The sequence below is a fragment of the Triplophysa rosa genome, linkage group LG13, assembly GCF_024868665.1.
Source record: "Triplophysa rosa linkage group LG13, Trosa_1v2, whole genome shotgun sequence".
Taxonomy (NCBI): domain Eukaryota; kingdom Metazoa; phylum Chordata; class Actinopteri; order Cypriniformes; family Nemacheilidae; genus Triplophysa; species Triplophysa rosa.
The window spans coordinates 22622251-22644647 of record NC_079902.1 but is presented as its reverse complement, the minus strand read 5'-3'; the positions used below and the strand labels follow the sequence as shown (position 1 = coordinate 22644647).

Below are 22397 nucleotides of genomic sequence, written 5' to 3'. Positions count from 1 at the left end.
GAGAGAGAAGAGATGAGAGAGGAGAGAGAAAAGGAGGACGAGAAGGAGAGAGAGAGAGAGAGAGAGAGAGAGAGAGAGAGAGAGAGAGAGAGAGAGAGAGATCTTTTCTCTAAATTCACTGCCGATGAAATGCAATTTGATGTCAGCAGTAAACAAGCATAAAGCATAAACTACTGGTGTCCTAAATAGATCAGACACACACAAACACAAACACTCACGCACACACACACACACACACACACAAACACTCTGCCGTTCACACTGAAAATTCTGCTGTGAATTAATGAGGTAAAGACAAAAAGAAGTCAAAATGCTCCAAACCAACAGGAGGCTTCTATTACTGAGCCCTAGGACACAGCTGAGCTCTCCAGCGCTGAAATAGGCTTGTAGCTGTATGGCAACACAACTGAACAAACTGAGCATTGCGTCTACTAATCTGTAATGTTAGCAGAATGATGCATGAGTAACATCATGGGTTTGGTAGAAGAGTGTTGGCACTGCACACACCTGTATGGCCGCGGCGTCTGGCATGCTCAGTCTGCGTACAAACTGGCCACTCTGTCCTGTGAAGAAACGGTCTGCCCCTGAGCCCCAGGTACCACTCAGCGGACGGCCCGTATTGTAGAACATAAAGGTATCGCTTCCTGATGTGGCGGTCATGCAGGTCTTGTAGCAGTAGGTTTTGGTCAGAGAGCCGTTCCCTCTGACTTCAATGTAGGCAGGTTCCACTTTCAGGTCCCTACGCACTGCCTGTTGCTGAACTGTGATGGCACCGCCACCTGTGGCTCCACCTCCTCCTCCACCTGCAGCGCCACCCCCTGCTCCTCCACCGCCGCCATCTTTGGGGGCCTTCTTCATTGTTGTCTTCTTCTTCGACCCACAGCAGGAACAAGCATCTGGCTGGCTGCAGTAGGCATGACAGCGAACGATATCCAACACAAAGACAGTGAGCAAAAAGACGAAGGTGGTGGCACAAAGGGCAATAATAAGGTACAAAGTAACATTGGAGAACATCATTGTGCCGTGAGGCCTGATAATGCGTTTTGGGTCCGGGGCCACTTTGGGTGGGAGTTCCATGATGGCGACATTGACCATAGTTGAGGCAGAGCGAGGAGGCGAGCCTTGGTCTCTTACGTGCACCGTGAGGCCAAAAACAGTGGAATTGTCCTCGATCACCCGTCGGGTAGTGCGGATTTCACCCGTGTGCTCGTGCACCTTAAACAGATCCAGATCAGGAGGGTGATGGAGGCCGTACAGGAGCCAGGCATTTTCTCCAGCATCCAAGTCCCAGGCCAGCACACGTGTCACAAGCACCCCTGCCTCTGCGTTACGCAAAACAGTCTGAATGGAGTTCGAGCCGTTCGCTGCCGGGTGAACAAACTGTGGGCTGTGGTCGTTGGAGTCCATGATGTAAATGTAGACAGTCGCCACCCGGCTCAATGGAGGCACACCGTTGTCTTGAGCTTTGACCTGGAAATGAAACTCGCGCAGCTTTTCAAAGTCAAAGGATCTTAGCGCGTACACCTCACCTGTGGCAGGTTTGACAGAAACATACGATGCCACAGAAATACCATGATTGTTGTCATTTAGGACAGTGTACGTGATGCGAGCGTTCTCACCAGCGTCAGGATCTGTTGCCTTGATAACGCAAAGGGCTGTGCTGGGTGCGTTGTTCTCCACAACATAAACTGTATACGAAGTCTGTTCAAAACGTGGCGGATTGTCATTTACGTCCGCCACTTCCACACGCACGGTCATGGATGACGAGAGAGGTGGCGTACCGCCATCGGTGGCTGTAACCGTGACGTTGTAGGAAGAAATGGTCTCTCTATCCAGAAAGGAAGAGGTAACTATAGTATAATGGTTCCGAAAGGATTTGATTTTAAAGGGAAGGTTAGGGGGAATGATGTCTAAACTGACCTGTTTGTTTTGACCAGAGTCTTTGTCATTTATGCTAATTAAAGCCACCACAGTGTCTGCCCGAGCATCCTCTCGAACTGGTCTGGAGAGAGAAGACAACACAATTTCAGGAGGGTTATCATTCACATCCAAAAGTTCCACCACCACTTTACAGTGAACGGCAACCGCCCCGTTGCCTCTGTCTGCAGCTTGTATATACATCTCATAGCTGTAGGTTTCCTCATAGTCCACGTTGCTTTTAACTCTAATTTCACCACTTTCCGTGTCTACAGAAAACATTTGTCTTACTCTTTCTGGCGTGTAGGAACTAAATGAATAATATACTTCTCCGTTGGAGCCCTCATCCCTGTCTGTTGCATTTAATTTAATCACAAGCGCGCCAACAGGTGAGTTTTCCTTCAGTTTCACTTTGTATACAGAGCTGTCGAACACTGGCACGTTGTCATTTGTATCCAAAACTCGCACGTTGATTCTGGCTGTGCCCGAGCGCGGAGGAGAACCGCCGTCAGTAGCTGTAATAAGAAACTGGTGCGACTGCAAGAGCTCACGGTCGAAAGGTTTTTTCAGCACCAACTCCACGTGTTTTCCGTCTGTAGATGGTTTGGTTGAGTCGAGGGCCAGGTGTTCGTTTGAGGTGAGGCGATAATGGCGCACGGAATTTGAGGCGTCGTCAGAATCCTGCGCGCCCTCAATGGAAAACCGCGCGCCTGGCTGTGCGCCCTCGGTGATCTCCAACTGGTACTCATCTCGTGGGAACAGCGGCGAGTTGTCATTTGCGTCCAGAATCTCAACATCCACGTTGTGCTGCTCATATGGGTTCTCTAACACCACGTCGAGGCTTAGAGTGCAGGTTCCGCTGAATTCACACAGCGTTTCGCGGTCAATCCTCTCACTTACAACGAGCTTACCCGTTTTGTGGTTGATGTTGAAGTATCGCCTCGCACTGTCGGAGCTGATTCTGATCCGACGCGCCGAGAGCTTTTTCAGCTCCAGTCCAAGATCCCGAACGAGATCCCCGACGGGGGTACCGCTCTCCATCTCCTCCTGAATAGTGTAGCGAATCTGTGCATTTGTAAGGCCACTTAATAAAACAATGAAGAAAAAAAAACAAAGAGGCACGTTCTCTTTTACGCAGCTACATCGCCCTGCAACAGCCATCGCAAGCTGGCAACATCCACAGACGGATTAAAAACCGCGCAACAGCTCCCAAACACGGCATCTAAGACAGGAAAAACTAAAACGGTCAGACTACGTGCAGGATTACCAAAGTCTCCACTCCTTGTGCCTTTTTACACTAACGTTTTCCTGCTTCATCCATGTTTCTCTTTAGTCTGCGCCCCAGCTCTTTTTTCTCCTCTCCGCGAAGCTGACTCTTGTTTCCCCTCACACGGGTGCTGTCTCTCTCTCCCTCACTCTCTGTGTGTGTGCTGTACAGGCGGGGGATGGGAGCAGCACAAACCAGCGCAGCTCACTGCATTTCAACACCTTCAACAAAAACACCGACAATCGCACCCGATTCGCCCCAAAGGATTAAAACACATATACGTGAGAAAATTATATTTGAATGCGATGTACAGAATACGCCCTGTCTGCCAAACCGTCTCATTAATATCGATTGAAAACACGGCTGCATTTAATCAAACATCCAGCGCCACCGCCCTTTTCATTGTCTCCTCTCCAAGCGCTCTGAGGTGGCTAGATAAACCTCTTAACCGACAAAAAAACGTTCTCTAATTGACTTTTCACAACCTAATAACAACCATACATATTTTCAAATTGACGTTTGATATTTTTTGTGAACATACGAAATACTGATTTTCCACTATAAATCTTAATTCCGCAATTCAATACCACTGACGGCTCGTCAGGATGAGCTCCTTCCTCCTTTTGTCACTAACACTGACAGTCACAGATCTGAGAGCGAATCCTTTCTTTTATCATAGGACTCATGTGCTTCATTTTATTCACAATAAGGATAAACGCATAGATGCAGACGGGACCAACAAAACGATACACTGCCCAAATATTCATATGTGCTACTAGGCTTTGTGTGATTTAGTAATTTTCCTAAATGTAAACCGAAACCACACAGTGCCTATTGCCTGTACTCTGCAATATTGATAAAAACTCATATTATTTTTTTAGTAGGCCTAATGTAAGTTTAGTAAAATTTGTTTTGGGCAGATTGGTTACGTTTTGTATTACTATATTTTTACTACAAATACCACGATGGTTCCCATAGTTACCAAATTTTGTGGTTAGCTTGGTCTTACTACAAAAAAACATGGTTACCAAGCGTTTCTATTAAAACGTTTGTAAGCAATTCCCTAAAAATATGTATGCAAAATTGAAACAAGCGTTCAGTGCTTAGCTTCAAGAGAAATAACGGTGCGCACGAGCCAATAAAACTTTTATTAATCAAGGCCAGGTCGAGAAAGTACATCAGACTGCCAACTGCGCTGACACTATATATATTAATCTCCACTTGGGCTATTAGATATCTATTGGAAGCTATAAACTCCGGGCAGTGTATTTGGCATTCTCTCTTAGCCAGACACAAGCGCACCCGCCGTCACCTGCTCAAACTGTCTCCAGGCAGAAGTGACCAGGCTATGAATTTTCTCAGTGTTTTGCAGTATATAGCCGTGATTAATTCTGACTTGCACACTGCGCGCGCCACAGCACTGAAGGGGACCTGAGCCCATGTTGATCCAATTAAACTCTAATTAAAATATGGATTCGATTTCATTTTAACGCATCTTTCGACTAATGCGATCAGCGTCAGGAGTGTTCTCTGTGTAACCGCCTCATGGACCTTAACACCTGCCTACCGAAACCCTGCCTGGCGCAACAATCAGGAATAATGTCAATTTAACAATTTGTGGGATAAATACGTCAAATAAATCAGAACACAATATTAAGATTTAATAGCTTTCTTAAGGTTTTGTTGCAGGCTCTTCTGCACCGAGAGCAGTGCTAAGTCTGGACTGATGTTTTGACAAAATGACCTAGAATAACCCTGCGCACTGAGTCATAGGGCCACCGGGAATGTAAACGCTCCCCCGCATCTCGCCCTCCCTATGCGCCTCTGTACCACGGCAATGTAGAACACAGCGACGCGCTCTGGTCAGCAATGTGATTAAAAAAGATGAGAGAAGAGAGAGATTTCGGGCACACCCACAACCCAAGAAACAAACAGTACAGTAAAAACATTGTGAAAACAGCAAATAACACATGCAGAGCAAAATTCAGACTCTACTAATATTTTCAACTCGATTAAATAGAATAGTCTTTAAACACAGACCCTCAAAAACAAAAGTACCCAGGACTTTGACTATTAAAACACAACAAAAACGCAAAATTATAATATCTAAAGCATTAAACAAAGCACCAACTTGATTGTTATAATCCAAAACAAAAAGTAAATTCAAAAAGTCTTCAAAATGGGCAGAAGACCCGAACAAAACTGTCCTCAACAAGAGTGCACTCTGTGACCCAACTGCAGCCAGAATTTTAACAACATCTACTTGGAGAAACCCTAAAACGTTCATTCACTGCCGTGATGCAGTTGAACAGATCCACGAGCGCAGAATAACTGAAACACCGTACATGCATAAAATGATATCATAAACACAGATAGCAAAAATAATCTGGAAGCAATGAGAAACTGGCTATTCTCATAACTATTAGCCTACTCAGAAAATGCCGTAGAAGGGCATAAGAAATAATAGGAATTCAAACAGTCAGAATTATCAATGCACATTAATAGAGGTCAGTATATACAAGAAAATATATAAATCTCTTGTATTTACTACAGTTAGGGCATTTATCATTTCATGCAGACTCAAGAGCTGATTCCATTAGAAATGAAAGTCGGAACTCAGGCCTATATATATATTACATACATACACACTACATTTTCATCATATTCCAAATATGTATAGGTCTCACTGGCATTTAACAGATGCTCCCTGCGGGATGTGCAGACCTGTTTGCAACAATTTGAAAGACAGAAAAGGAAAAAAAACTCATTTGTGCACACATGCGGATGCAAACACCAGGCCTTTTTATTCAGGTCTGTCTAGCAAGCACACACAGCCAACCACGGTCATTTCGAATTGTATTGTGATGCATTGGTTTAAACATCAACATCTCCATGTTTCACCTGCCGCAATCACATCCATCTGCTGTCTGATGCTAATTGTTTTGTCTCTCTTCCTCTCGGGGTTTTAGATTAATTTATCTGTCTTGCTCTTCTCCCCTCACAGACGCGTGTCGGACTAAAACAATTCAATTCAATTCAATTCAATTTTATTTATATAGCGCTTTTCACAATGTGCATTGTTCCAAAGCAGCTTTACAGGAGCAAATAAGAAAAACACAGAAAGGTAAAACACAGCACAGTGCATGGTGTTTATAGACCAAGCAAGATCATTATAATAAATAATATCTAATAAATAAATGAATAAATAAATAAATGCAGTCTCCCGGTGAGCAAGCCAACAATGCACTGCTCTGCTGCTCTGCTAGGTGTTGCTTTGCTCCTTTTGTTTTGCTTAGATGTTTATGCACTGTTTGAATTCTTCTGTGACATTTACATCCATAAATAGTCACCGCAGGATTTACTGCACACTGTACTGTTTACACCGTTCTCGTTCTGACTTATCAAAAGATCAAGAGATCAAGAGAAAAACTTACATCTTTTTATAGTATTATTAATTATACTATGGTTTATAAGGAAACATTTAACTGTATGTCTTGAAGACATATCTAAAGTGTTACTAATAATATCACTTGCAAATTCACGTGATTCTCTGTGTGCTAAGAAAATAAAACAGTATCACTAATAATTGAATAAAAAGCACTGCATCATGCAATATAAAAAGGTCATTTTTTATATTACAAGTTCTTCATCTAGCATTAGTTCTATCATCCTTTAACCAAAGTAAAGTCAAGATCTTCTTGATTCTTTAAAACAGAAAATAATACGTTTTAAAGGATTATACAATGGATTGAAAACATTTTTTGATTTTAAATTAAACTGGAAATGGGCAATTCCATGAAAATTTACCATGAAACCTTACATATTTCATGGTATAACCTTATCATGAAAAAATAAAAGTTTTAACCAACGGGTTTTACTATGCTAACATCACAGAAATCAAGATGTGGTGTTTCAAATACCCATGAGGTCTCTCTTCAAATTGCAAAAGCATTTATTTTATTTTAAGCGCATTATTTTGCATAGTCAGGTATAGTGCAATTTTCAGGATTGTCACATCCATAACGGTACATATTCCTGATAAATTGACACATGGAAGTAATTATTTTATGTTCTATAACAAGGTATCCCTTTTCCATTCATTGGGAATTATTGCATGAGGTTCATGCATTTTAATTCACAGAAATCCAAAGTTTGTCGTCTCCCAAAATCCATGTCTTTTTTTGTCACATCCATAATGCAGGTTTATTTCCCTTTTTTAAAATAAAAAATTTGTTCATCTGACATTTTTCTGATGTTTAGACTCTATCAACAAGGGTTTAGTAAAATATAAACAGATGGTTCAGTATTTTCGTAACAAATACATTATCTGAGCATTTTATGTCACGTCCATAATGCTGGAATTGCCCAGATGTGTTTTTTCACTCAGCTGCCCTCATGCCAGAAAAAGTTGAGTAAGATCTGATCATCTCTCTGTATTGAGTCCATGAGTCTCTCTAGCTGAGTGCTACGGTTGGATATTCATTTTCACCTCTCATCACCCCATATAAATGACTCTGAAATATTAACGCTGGCTCATTACAGCCCATTATTGCCCTTTTAAAAAGACATCCATTAGACTGCAATAACGGCTCTTATGTCACGTGGAGCTTCGCAGGACCACAAAACAGACGTCTGACTGAAAAGAAAATAGTATTAATAACTCCATCATGCGCCTCAAGGCTCTTATGGTAATGTATGAGTAATTGTCGCTGTGTGTCACCTCTCTGACGGTTTGACTGCACCTGTACTCACTGCCACACTGCTCAGGGCTTCAATGAGAAAAGACATCCCAGCATCACTCACAGCAGCAAGAGCTGAGGCAGATGACATCATCAAAAAAGATCTGATATTACATTCTAACTCTGTATAGTTCATTTCAATAAAACTCGGATGTTAATATAGGCTAATGTTGTTGCTAATGCTGTTGTATATCAAACAGAAATTAAAACAGCAGAACTGAACCACAAATAAAATAATCAGAATGAACCAGACAATGACGTTTCATTGAATGATTTGACATATATTTCGAGCCCTAATGTTCCTCCCACAACATCCAAAGGTTTTGGTGATGTTAAATTTCATTACCTTATTTTAAGAGTTTAAGGTTGATGACAAAAAAAGAAAGCTAAAACAACCCTGTCAGTCAACCTGTACTGGGCTGCCAAAGTCCTGGTGAAGTCAGACCTCTACGGGTGCAAAAAGGAACTGCAAGATATAGAACACACATCAGACACGCCCATGAGAATGTACCAATGCACTGTAATGCTCTCTCTCTCATTCTCTCTTGGTCTTACATTTTTGCCAGTCATATTTGAATCTCTCTCTGTTAATGAAGTCTGTGGAAATGACAACAAATAATAAGCCTCTGTGTTTCTGCTACAGTCTTTTGTTCTCCTAAACCTGTGCTATTGCTTTTCTCTTCAGTCTTTGTCTTTCTACCTACCATTCATTTTCTTCTGTTAATATTGTACAAATTACTTCTAACAATCTAGCTATATATATTTGCCTATTTATATTTATATATTATACAGGAGACCATTGCAAAATTATTTTCTTTTTTTTCTTAATTTACTGTGTGTTTAGGTGAAATTATCATTTTTGTTTCATTCTGTTAACTACTAAAAATATTTCTCCCAAAATAAATATATATATATTTCCATTCTATTTCTATTTGCATTTATTTGCGGAAAATGAAAACTGGGAAAACAGGTGAAAATAACAAAAGATCCTCTGTATTTTTTTAGACCTCAAATACAAAGAAAACTAGTTCATATTCACTTTTAAACAATCCAATGGTAATATTTCTACATGTGCTTAGGAAAATGTGATAACCTGGATTTTTATCACAGTTTTCATGTGTCTTGTCATGTCACATTGCTGTTGGATGACTTTATGTCACTCCTGAGGTTTGATTTTGTTGAAATTCAACAGACACTGACTGGTAGGCCACAATACATAATTTGGAATATATTCTACATACACACATATTCATATAAATATTTTCATCACAAATATTTACAGATAATAATATATTTAAAATATGCATTGATGGACAACATTATTAGTATTTAGTAGTATTACAAAACCAAATTAATCAATTTGAACAAAAAAGATTAAAATCAAAAATTCAGTCAAACTACTATATGTCAACATTTTAAGGAACAATTAACTGGATCAAATTATTGCCAAAGCAAATATTCACACTATTAATAATAACAGGACTAGCATTACTATTGTTCTGTACTGCATATCTTTAAATAGAGATTACAGGTATTCACGATAAATAAAACATGCAAAAATCTTTGTTCTATTCTCAGCAGGGCAGCTAAACGCACACAGAACGCTCTCTGCATCTGTAAGCCATGAGCCCCAGATCTGTGATCCCAAAGTGTGTGTAATTTCTCCTCCATTACACCTCTCTGGCAGAGAACAGGCCATGATGTTACTAAACACAAAACCCGTCTACCTCTGGGGCCTTGATAAACCCTGCTGTCTCAGCACCGCCTGCCCTTCTAGAGCCTGAATGTAAAACAGTCGCATGTGGAGAAGAAACAGTGCTATCAGGAACAGGCAGTCCTCCGCAGCCACAGGTGTGGAGCCTGTAAAGACTGCTAATGTGTGTAAATGGCAGAATAACAAAACAGTCAAAGTCTGCCCTTTGCATTCTCTCTCCTTCAATACCTACAATGGAGTCAGACATCAGCTGATACATAAAAAACGTTGATCTCCATTGACTTGCACTGGGTTTGATTTCATTCATTTTTTTATTGTTTTTTACAATAGAAGTCAATGGGGACCAAACGGTTTTTAGTTGCCAACACTTTTCAAAATATCTTATTTTGTGTTTTGCAGAAGAAAGAAAATTACACAGGTTTAAAATGACAACAGGGTGAGTAAATGATGACAGAATTTTCATTTTGAAGGTGAACTATTCCTTTAACATCAGGCACAAACAAAAATTTAAAAAGGTTTTCAGTACTAAAGCAACACAGAAAGAAGTCGTTTTGTCCCTTTTATCTTTCTACAGCTTGCAACTACTGAACTACTGACAGTTTATGTTCAGTAGCTCACCAGGTGCATCCAAATTTTGTTGAGATGTTAGCCAGCTGTTAAAGGGATAAATCAATATTATTTCATCATTTATTCATCCTCATGTCATTCCAAACCTGTATGATTTTCTTCCTCCTGCAGAATACAAGATATTTTGAAGAATGTTTGTAAACAAACAACACAGGCCCCCACTGACTTTCACTGTATGGTCACAAACCCACACATGAGGGTGAATAAATGTATTAAAAAAACCAAGACTGAAAACAACATTTAGGGCTTCATAAAAAACATTTAGAGCCTAAACCCCTGAAGCTATTCCTGGCACTGCCCATCCTGCCATCTATCATCTCTTCACACTTCTTCTCTCTCTCACTGTGTGTCTCAAGGAGGACTTAATAACTGCTGTCATGTTTCATCAGCGGCTGAACTGCCAGCGGCTCCGATACATTTAATAAACCTGTTTTTATTGTCTCTCACAAACGGACTTGTTTTACTGACGCCACTTGCTTCTCGTTGCACACGCTTTGACTCTGCCGTCTTTCTTTTCCCTGATTTTACCGTGTCATCTCGCCACACCCTTTTGGCTCACAGACTCCACACGCACATTCTCTTTCTTTCTCCCCCTCTCTTTTTCTCTGAGTAGGTGTGGCAAAATGCAGCATTGGCCAGCTTGGCACAGCCTGGTCGTCATGACAACCTAAAGATAATAGGATAAGGAGAGACACAATGTGCTAAGATCTTAGCGTAGCATCACTACAGTGTGTATGTGTTGTTCGTTCAGACAGGAAGTTGAGGAGACGGTAGGACAGAGGACAAAGCACAAATATGATAAATGTGCCACTGGCCTGTCTGGTCGATGATCCACCAGCATCCACTGGTATACATACCATTATATAAATTTGAGACACAATATACAGTAGCTAAAACATTTCCCTCTTTTCCTTTGCTTTATAATAATATTCAACATACAGCATACTATATCTTTACATCCATTGTGTTGCAATAGAAGAGCCAACATTTCAACCAAAATAGAGTTTTTTTTAAATAAATCAAGCATGTTTGCTCCAAATTAACACCAAGATATTTGATCATTTTCAATTATTTACCAATACAAACACATAATAAACATCAACGTTTAGTAAAATATGTTATAATTAAAACTCAAAAGTGGAAAAAAGGCTCAGTAGACGTCTATAAAAACTGAGTATATAAATGAAGTAATTTAATCGTGAACTGATTCATTAAGTGACAATTTAACTTAACACAGAAATTAATCAAATCTATTAAATGTAATAACCATTTTTGACACTACAGCTTAAATCAGAGATGCTACTAAAATATCTGCCTTAAATTATTAATTCTTCACAGAAATTACAATTTCATATAAAGAAACCTAACAGCCAAATACAAATGCATAAAAACATCATATCATAAGATAATAAGTATATCACCAACAAAGTCAGTGTGTATGTATCTTGGATGTATTTCCAGCATTCTATCCTACTAAGTGGATCTCTCTGGTATATATCGAAAAGTAAAGCACTTGGCTGGGCTATATCTCTCGTCTTCAGTAATATGCTTATGAAATAATTTGATGCACTGTACACTTCTGTACCAGCCATAGCACATGAGAATATAACACAACCTTCTACTTCTGACACTCTAATACTGGTCAAAACAAACCTAATGTTCAATCTTTTATATCACGCTATCACAATTACACACAAATACACTGTTTGTGAGTGTGCAGAATGCCTGTGTTGTCATTGTCACATTTGCCCTTAGCGGAACTAGAACAGAGGGTGGGGCTTTGCTGTGATTTACAATGATGATGTCAGAGCTATAAGCTCAGACTGCAAACTGTGAGCTGTTGCAGTCCTGAAACGGAAAATTACAGGCCCTTCCCCCACTCCACTTCCTTTCTCTCTGTATTCCTCCATCCACCTCTTATTCCATCTCTCTTTACTCAGCCCCCATTCCCCTCCTGTTTTCTATCCTCATCTCTTTCTCCCATCCCCCTCTCTCTCCCACACGCACCACATGCATTAGCTGAGAAGGAAAACCTCAGCTGGCAAAGAGGTATCTGAATTATGCTCTGTGTGGTTCTGTATCAATCCAAATGTAAAGCACAACAAAACACAGCAATGTGAAACAGTAGTTTTGATGTAAATCTGAGTATAACCTTGATAAAAACCTATAAAAGCGCAGCCAAAGTTAATGGGGAGATAACAATATTCTAAATACAAACAGATTGCAGATTTGTAATGTCTTTCTGAATGTCTTTATACAGAATATGAATCCACTATAGACAAAACTAGGAGATTTCTGTGCATTTAAACCAGTAAATAAACAGAAAATGCAATGATTTTAATATAAAATATTTGCTGTGTACTGCTCCTACATCGCAAAATCAGTTTGAGCAAATCTACGACAATGAGAATGTTAACTCGATGTTAACTCCTTTCGTCCACTAAATCAAATATTTTAGAAATATTCAGGGATTGCGAAAGCATGACAGCTCGAGAGCATGGCTGTCTTTAAACTAGGTCATCAAATAATACCAACATGAAATTCTCAAGTTCATCCATGCTCTCCAATAAAGCATCTGAAAAAACAATCATATCCACTAAAGGAAAGATTGAGTGTTTTCCAAACCACACAAGAACTCAACATGTGAGAGAGATGTTACTATACAGGGAAATAAAACAGCCCTTTCTCTAAATTACAGGCTGCGAAATTCAGCTGTATTTTTTCTTCCCTGCTGATGGGGCTCAGCTGCAGACACAGAGAGACAAAGAAAGAGAGTCACTGGACTGCAGATATTGTGCTAATGATAATCTGCTGAGTTGTGTTTACCGAATAAATTTTAATGAAACATCCATTGGGACGTAGCTTGCTTATGGACTGAAAGAGAGAGGAAATATTCTAAGTGTGTACTGCACACAGAAATAATAAAAAGACCAAGAAAAAGTTAAAAGCACTTCTTCTGAAAGAATAATACAGACACATGGAAATGCCTGCATCCTTCATCCTGTTGATGTGAGACAGATTTTCTAAAGGGAACACAAAATCCGGGCATGGCCTCTTTAGTCAACATGACACAGACGGAAACAAATCCACCCCACGTGACACCCGTCTGAACGTTAAAGACAGAAAACCATATAACTGAACTACAAAATAAAATAATAAATATAAATTAAGTGGGAAGCTAAATCTTACTGTTGTGTGGAAATATGTAGGCCCTATATGTATACAATGTACAAAGTGGTATTAAAAAATAGTACAATAATCCACTCCCACTCCAACTGCAGCACATAATTTCAGCACCATGGACAGCTCACACATCTTGACAACATCCAATCTACAACAGCAGTTAATAGTTAAACTCAGGGCACAGCTAGCTCACGAGGAACTTTGTTTTTTGATTTATAAGACTACACAGAAAAAAATGACACACAGAAAAAAATCTCAATGTTACCTTCTCTTTACTAGGAAGTGTTTGTGTTCTGTTGAAAGTGTCTCCTCCATTAATACTGATCAGTTCTGCATCTGCTGGTGGAAATGGCGCAGGGAAAACCACTACGTCACTCTTCAGTGTGTCCGAGCTAAAGCACACGTCATACTGCTGAGTGGATTTGGAGTAAGACCAGCTCCCGTCAGGGTGGGTGGTGATCATTGGTGCGCTGTACCTGCCCAAACTGCCCTCTGTCCTGTGGCATTTTACAGCTATTAAACTGATTAGGCTCAGTAAAAATATGATTGATACTCACACAATTGCGATCAGCAAATACAGATTTAAATCCGAGAAACTCTCTTCCTTGTTAGGTACTTGTCTGAACTGAGTCTTGACGTCACCTGTGTTCTCAACAACCACGACATCAATAGACACAGTCGCTGACAGTGAGGGCTCTCCGTTATCAGAAACCAAAATGACCAAAGGGTGAGTTTTCAAATCATTGTCACTCATTCTCCTCTTAGTCCTGATCTCTCCGCTGCTGGTTCCGATTCGAAACACATTGTTTCCTTTGGGTTCAGAGATGTAATAAGACAGCAGCGCATTGTAACCAGAATCCGCATCTACAGCTCTGATCTTGGCCACAAAGTAGCCCTCCTCAGCAGAATAGGGAATGTTCTCGGTGTTAACGGAACCGTGCTCGGAATAGGGTGCTAGTATTGCGGGACTATTGTCGTTCTCATCCAGTATAAAAACATTTACAGTCACGTTACTGCTGAGCGGAGGAACACCAGAGTCTGTGGCCTGAACTTTAAACTGAAACGTTTTAATCTCCTCATAGTTAAAAGACTGTAAACTGTGTATATCTCCACTGTCAGAGTTTATGCTGAGAGCAGAATATACAAATGTAGATTTCTGAAACGGTTCCAACAAGCCATATGTAGTTTTTGAATTCTCATCTAAATCAGGGTCATTAGCAGAAAGAGTGTAAATAATTTGTTCTTTAGGACCGTTTTCTTTCACAAACACATTTATAACAGGGTATGGAAAACGTGGCGCGTTGTCATTCACATCTGACACATCTACTGTAAATACACGAGTGGCGGAAAGAGGCGGAGTCCCTTCATCTGATGCCACAATAGTCACATTATATCGATCAACACGCTCCCTATCCAACGGCCCGTCCACAACAAGAGAATAGTAATTTTTATAAGATGCATGTAATTTAAATGGAACGTTACCCACCACCTTCCCGTGCGCATTTCCGTTCTTCCCTGAGTCTTTGTCAGATATCGTTATCAATGCAACCGTTGTTTCTTTTTTAGCATCTTCTCTTACCTTATTAACCTGTGACGTTAATGATATTTCTGGCTCATTGTCGTTTACATCTAAAATCTCGACTAGAATTTTACAGTGCGCGGAGCGTGGACTAGCGCCTTTGTCTTTCGCCTGAACACGAATCTCATAAGCATTGCGTTGCTCAAAATCGACAATACCCTGCACTGAAATCTCGCCAGTCGCCGAGTCCATTTTAAAACGCCTGCTTGTTTTGTCATCACTGTCTTGCTGAACTACCGAGTAAATTATTTCACTGTTTATACCCTCATCCGCATCAGTCGCATTTAGATTTATGACAATTGTTCCTATAGGCGCATTCTCAGCGAGATGCACTTTGTAAAGAGGTTTGCCAAACACCGGTGCGTTATCGTTTACATCTTGCACATTTACAACTATCTGTATTGTCCCTGATCTCGGAGGTTTTCCTCCGTCTAAGGCGGTCAGTGTGAGCTGAATCACAGGCTGTTTTTCCCGGTCTAAAGCTTTCTGCAGCACTAATTCAGCAGATACACTCTGCTCTCCGGCGGTCTGAATATCCAGAGAGAAATGTTCATTGGGACTCAGCCTGTAGCTTTTTACTGAATTTGCCCCGACATCCTGATCCGACGCTCTGGGCAACTGAAATCTGTCCCCGATAAAGGCATTCTCTGAAATGTTAAATTGCTTAGACTTAACACGAAACGACGGAGCGTTGTCATTAATGTCTATAATTTTAATCTCAATGCGATATAAATTCAATGGATTATTAACAACGGCTTCTAAATTTACTGAACATTGCGGTGAGGCAGGGCACAATTCCTCCCTGTCTATCCTTTCGCTGACGAACAGAACCCCAGTTTTCAAATTAATCCCAAAATATTTTCCTCCAGATGCTGTGGCGATATAAAACATACGTGACTCCAGTTCTTCAATATTCAAATTGAGATCCTTTGCGATATTCCCAACAACGGCTCCCTTGTTCAACTCCTCGGACACCGAATACGCGACCTGGGCTGAAACATTACAAAAAAGCATCAAAACGTTACAAATAACGATCCAATCAAGAATGATCCTCGCCATTGCGCATCAAGTTCGTAAATTCCAATGCAACAAATTAAATTAAGAAAAACATGTCCCCATTATTTCCATATTTGGTCGTGTATGACATTTTGTTTCCATCCAGCCATCAAGATGAACAAAGCACACGAGCGCGCACTCCGGGAGAGGATGAGGAGGAGCAAGTGTGGGCGCGCACAGAGGTTACAAAACACTTCTATACTGACACCAAGTGGCTTTGAACAATAAGCTGTAAATACAAGTCTGAAAAAATATTTGTTACGAGATCATTCAAACCATAATTAAAACATGCACATTTGCGTTCTTGCCTATTTTACTCCGGTGGCTAACAAATAAAAACACCAAAGATTAACCTGTTATGTCTTACCTTTTCTGTATTAGGAAGTGTTTGCGTTCTGGTAAAAGTGTCTCCTCCATTAATACTGATCAGCTCCGCATCTACAGGCGGAAATGGCGCAGGAAAAACCACTACGTCACTCTTCAGTGTATCCGAGCTAAAGCACACGTCATACTGCTGAGTGGATTTGGAGTAAGACCAGCTCCCGTCAGGGTGGGTGGTGATCATTGGGGCGCTGTACCTGCCCAAACTGCCCTCTGTCCTGTGGCATTTCACAGCTATAAAACTGATGAGGCTCAGTAAAAAGATGACGGATACACACACAATGGCGATCAGCAAATACAGATTTAAATCCGAGAAACTCTCCTCCTTGATAGGTACATGTCTGAACTGAGTCTTGACGTCACCTGTGTTCTCAACAACCACGACATCAATAGACACAGTCGCTGACAGTGAGGGCTCTCCGTTATCAGAAACCAAAATGACCAACGGGTGAGTTTTCAAATCATTGTCACTCATTCTCCTCTTAGTCCTGATCTCTCCGCTGCTGGTTCCGATTCGAAACAGATTGTTTCCTTTGGGCTCAGAGATGTGATAAGAAAGCAGCGCATTGTAACCAGAATCCGCATCTACACCTCTGATCTTGGCCACGAAGTAGCCCGCCTCAGCAGAATAGGGAATGTTCTCGGTGTTCACGGAACCGTGCTCGGAATAGGGCGCGAGAATCGCGGGACTATTGTCGTTCTCATCCAGAATAAAAACATTTACAGTCACGTTACTGCTTAGCGGAGGAACACCAGAGTCTGTGGCTTGAACTTTAAACTGAAACGTTTTGATCTCCTCATAGTTAAAAGACTGTAAACTGTGTATATCTCCACTGTCAGAGTTTATGTTGATCATGGATGTTACCGGGCCACCTACTATTGAATATGCGATCCGAGCATTATCACCTACATCAGGATCAAAAGCAGATGCTGTATGAATAACAGCTCCGATCTGACTGTTCTCTTTCACATAAACATTAATGACAGGGTCTGGAAAGCGCGGCGCGTTATCATTCACATCAGAAATGTGTACAGTAATGACACTGGTACTAGAGAGAGGTGGAGTCCCTTCATCAGTAGCTGTGATGGTCACATTATATTTAGATGCGCTCTCTCTGTCTAGAGGGCCGTTTACAATTAAAGTATAATAATTTTTGTATGAATTCTGCACTTTAAAAGGAATAGAGCCCTGGATTTTTAAATTGACCTGCCCGTTTTTACCAGCATCATTATCAGTCACAGTTATCATTCCAACCATTGTATCAATAGGAGCGTCTTCTTTAACTGTATTTACTAAAGACGTCACAGATATCTCAGGTATGTTGTCATTAACATCAACGATTTCGATCAGTACTTTACAGTGTGCTGCTCTCGGGTTGGATCCTCTATCTTTTGCTTGTACTCGAAGTTCGATCGCATTCTTCTCCTCGTAGTCGACGTTATTTTGCACAATAATTTCACCACTTTCCGGATTTATAGAAAATGAATTTACAGTTTTGTCATTATTGTGATTGACAACAGTATAAATAATTTCACTATTTACGCCCTCGTCTAAATCAACAGCTTGAACGGTTATCACGTGTGTACCAGGCGCAGCATTCTCGATGATGCGAGCTTTGTACAATGATTTGCTGAAAACAGGAATATTATCATTTACATCTAATACGTCAACTATGATTTCTGTCGTACCAGACTTTGGAGGTTTTCCTCCGTCTACAGCGGTCAGTGTGAGCAGGATCACAGGCTGTTTCTCTCGGTCTAAAGCTTTCTGCAGCACTAACTCGGCGGATACACTGTGCTCTCCTCCGCTCTGAATATCCAGAGAGAAATGTTCATTCGGGCTCAGCTTGTAACTCTTTACCGAATTACTGCCCACATCTGCGTCAAACGCAGTTTGTAACGGAAACCTCTCCCCTGGAAAAGCTGATTCGCTGATATTCAATTTTATTATTGACGTCTGAAATGCAGGCGCATTATCATTAAGGTCCTGGACATTTACTTCCAATCTGTATATGTTCAATGGGGAGTTAATCATAGCTTCTAAAGGAAGAGAACATTTGATATTTTGCATGCATATCGCTTCTCTATCAATTCTCTCTCTGACATGAAGAATACCAGATTTTATATTTGCATCGAAATACCTCTTGTTGGGTCCCTGGACGATATGAAACCCCCGTACCTCAAGTTCCTGAACATTCAGATTAAAATCTTTCGCCAAATTCCCAACTGTAGTCCCTGGGTTTGCTTCCTCCGTCAAGGAATACACAACCTGACCGCCCGCAATATTCCAAAGCCGAAAGAGTAAACACACAAAAAATCCAAATCTACATTTTCGTTTTCCTTTGGATGCCATCGTCTGTGAATCTTTTGGATATGACAAAACCACAGAAATCCGTTCGCATAGTCGCAGAGTAAATATTCACAAGAAGCCTCACGGCAGCAGTGCTCTGACACAATGGCGAACTGGGAACAAAGCCCCCCGCTCGTGAAACCAACTACGAAACAAGGAGGAGCTTAGCTCAGTTACACACATTTTCGTATAAAATGGGAGGCTACTGACATCGTGCGGGAAATGAGAAACATTATTGACAAAACATTTAAAAACAATATCGTTGTGAGATTAAAAAACGTAATTAAATATAAATATTCAGAGTGTTAAATATTGCAAACGTTTCCCTTGATATCGAGTGTCTAACGGAGGCATTGATAGCACATGCTCTGCAGGGTTTATTACATAGAAACCACAAAAATACAACGGAAAGTTTGAACTAATTAGACAACAAATGACTAAAAATTTGCCATATCTTTCCTAGGAAACTTTGCGTTTCAGCACCAAGGACAGAGAATTTTGTAAAAAACACAAATAATTTACACTGCTTAAAGACTATACAAAACACGAAGTATAATATGGACACAACCTTTATTTAAAATCGTGAAAATAATAAAATGATATAAATAATATATACAGTATAAAGCAAAATACCATCACTGATACGTGAGTAGTTGATAAATAATACCGTACGTGTGTCCGTTGGTGTGATATTGTAAACATTTAGGGTGAAAACATACTATATACTAGGGTTGTCACGGTACCATAAACATGTCTTACGATACTATACCAGCTNGGAAATGGCGCAGGAAAAACCACTACGTCACTCTTCAGTGTGTCCGAGCTAAAGCACACGTCATACTGCTGAGTGGATTTGGAGTAAGACCAGCTCCCGTCAGGGTGGGTGGTGATCATTGGGGCGCTGTACCTGCCCAAACTGCCCTCTGTCCTGTGGCATTTCACAGCTATAAAACTGATGAGGCTCAGTAAAAAGATGACGGATACACACACAATGGCGATCAGCAAATACAGATTTAAATCCGAGAAACTCTCCTCCTTGATAGGTACATGTCTGAACTGAGTCTTGACGTCACCTGTGTTCTCAACAACCACGACATCAATAGACACAGTCGCTGACAGTGAGGGCTCTCCGTTATCAGAAACCAAAATGACCAACGGGTGAGTTTTCAAATCATTGTCACTCATTCTCCTCTTAGTCCTGATCTCTCCGCTGCTGGTTCCGATTCGAAACAGATTGTTTCCTTTGGGCTCAGAGATGTGATAAGAAAGCAGCGCATTGTAACCAGAATCCGCATCTACACCTCTGATCTTGGCCACGAAGTAGCCCGCCTCAGCAGAATAGGGAATGTTCTCGGTGTTCACGGAACCGTGCTCGGAATAGGGCGCGAGAATCGCGGGACTATTGTCGTTCTCATCCAGAATAAAAACATTTACAGTCACGTTACTGCTTAGCGGAGGAACACCAGAGTCTGTGGCTTGAACTTTAAACTGAAACGTTTTGATCTCCTCATAGTTAAAAGACTGTAAACTGTGTATATCTCCACTGTCAGAGTTTATGTTGATCATGGATGTTACCGGGCCACCTACTATTGAATATGCGATCCGAGCATTATCACCTACATCAGGATCAAAAGCAGATGCTGTATGAATAACAGCTCCGATCTGACTGTTCTCTTTCACATAAACATTAATGACAGGGTCTGGAAAGCGCGGCGCGTTGTCATTCACATCAGAAATGTGTACAGTAATGACACTGGTACTAGAGAGAGGTGGAGTCCCTTCATCAGTAGCTGTGATGGTCACATTATATTTAGATGCGCTCTCTCTGTCTAGAGGGCCGTTTACAATGAAAGTATAATAATTTTTGTATGAATTCTGCACTTTAAAAGGAACAGAGCCCTGGATTTTTAAATTGACCTGCCCGTTTTTACCAGCATCATTATCAGTTACAGTTATCATTCCAACCATCGTATCAATAGGAGCGTCTTCTTTAACTGCATTTTCCATAGACGTAACAGCGATTTTTGGAGTATTATCATTCATGTCAACAATTTCAACTAAGACTTTACAAAGCGCCGCTCGTGGTTTATGCCCTTTATCTTTTGCCTGCACGCGGAGCTCTATTGCATTTTTTCTTTCAAAATCCACATCTCTTTTTATTGTAATCTCACCGGTTTCATGATTTATTGAGAAAGAATCGACATTTCTATCATTATCGTGATTAACTAAAGCATAGACAATTTGACCATTTACACCCTCATCGGGGTCGCTGGCCTGAACTGTGATAACTGAAGTACCAGGTAGCGTGTTTTCATTAACGCGAGCTTTATACAACGATTTACTGAAAACAGGAATATTATCGTTAACATCCTCGACATTTACGACTATCTGCATTGTCCCTGATCTCGGAGGTTTTCCTCCGTCTACAGCGGTCAGTGTGAGTTGAATCACAGACTGTTTTTCTCGGTCTAAAGCTTTCTGCAGCACTATCTCGGCGGATACACTGTGCTCTCCTCCACTTTGAACATCCAGAGAGAAATGTTCATTCGGGCTCAGCTTGTAGCTCTTTACCGAATTACTGCCCACATCTGCGTCAAACGCGCTTGGTAGAGCAAACTGCTCCCCTGGAAAAGCTGATTCGCTGATATTCAATTTTATTATTAACGTCTGAAATGCAGGCGCATTATCATTAAGGTCCTGGACATTTACTTCCAATCTGTATATGTTCAATGGGGAGTTAATCATAGCTTCTAAAGGAAGAGAACATTTGATATTTTGCATGCATATCGCTTCTCTATCAATTCTCTCTCTGACATGAAGAATACCAGATTTTATATTTGCATCGAAATACCTCTTGTTGGGTCCCTGGACGATATGAAACCCCCGTACCTCAAGTTCCTGAACATTCAGATTAAAATCTTTCGCCAAATTCCCAACTGTAGTCCCTGGGTTTGCTTCCTCCGTCAAGGAATACACAACCTGACCGCCCGCAATATTCCAAAGCCGAAAGAGTAAACACACAAAAAATCCAAATCTACATGTTCGTTTTCCTTTGGATGCCATCGTCTGTGAATCTTTTGGATATGACAAAACCACAGAAATCCGTTCGCATAGTCGCAGAGTAAATATTCACAAGAAGCCTCACGGCAGCAGTGCTCTGACACAATGGCGAACTGGGAACAAAGCCCCCCGCTCGTGAAACCAACTACGAAACAAGGAGGAGCTTAGCTCAGTTACACACATTTTCGTATAAAATGGGAGGCTACTGACATCGTGCGGGAAATGAGAAACATTATTGACAAAACATTTAAAAACAATATCGTTGTGAGATTAAAAAACGTAATTAAATATATATATTCAGAGTGTTAAATATTGCAAACGTTTCCCTTGATATCGAGTGTCTAACGGAGGCATTGATAGCACATGCTCTGCAGGGTTTATTACATAGAAACCACAAAAATACAACGGAAAGTTTGAACTAATTAGACAACAAATGACTAAAAATTTGCCATATCTTTCCTAGGAAACTTTGCGTTTCAGCACCAAGGACAGAGAATTTTGTAAAAAACACAAATAATTTACAC

The 22397-nt window shown here is 40.7% G+C and overlaps 1 protein-coding gene and 1 pseudogene across 24 annotated transcripts in view; both read right to left on the bottom strand.

Moving 5' to 3' along the window:
• LOC130563558 (protocadherin alpha-C2-like) overlaps nt 1–22397 on the bottom strand; it is a 156046-nt gene that overhangs the window by 15888 nt on the left and 117761 nt on the right. The window contains exon 1 of one of the 24 annotated variants that reach the window (XM_057349177.1): nt 16450–18595. The exons of 22 other annotated variants lie outside the window; for them this stretch is intronic. In XM_057349177.1, the coding sequence (XP_057205160.1) occupies nt 16450–18534 (2085 nt within the window). In that variant the 5' untranslated portion in view covers nt 18535–18595. Of the gene's footprint in view, nt 1–507; nt 3822–16449; nt 18596–22397 lie in introns of those variants that run through there. One more of the 24 variants, XM_057349154.1, reaches the window with a different exon arrangement.
• LOC130564234 (protocadherin alpha-8-like) lies at nt 18895–22085 on the bottom strand (annotated as a pseudogene).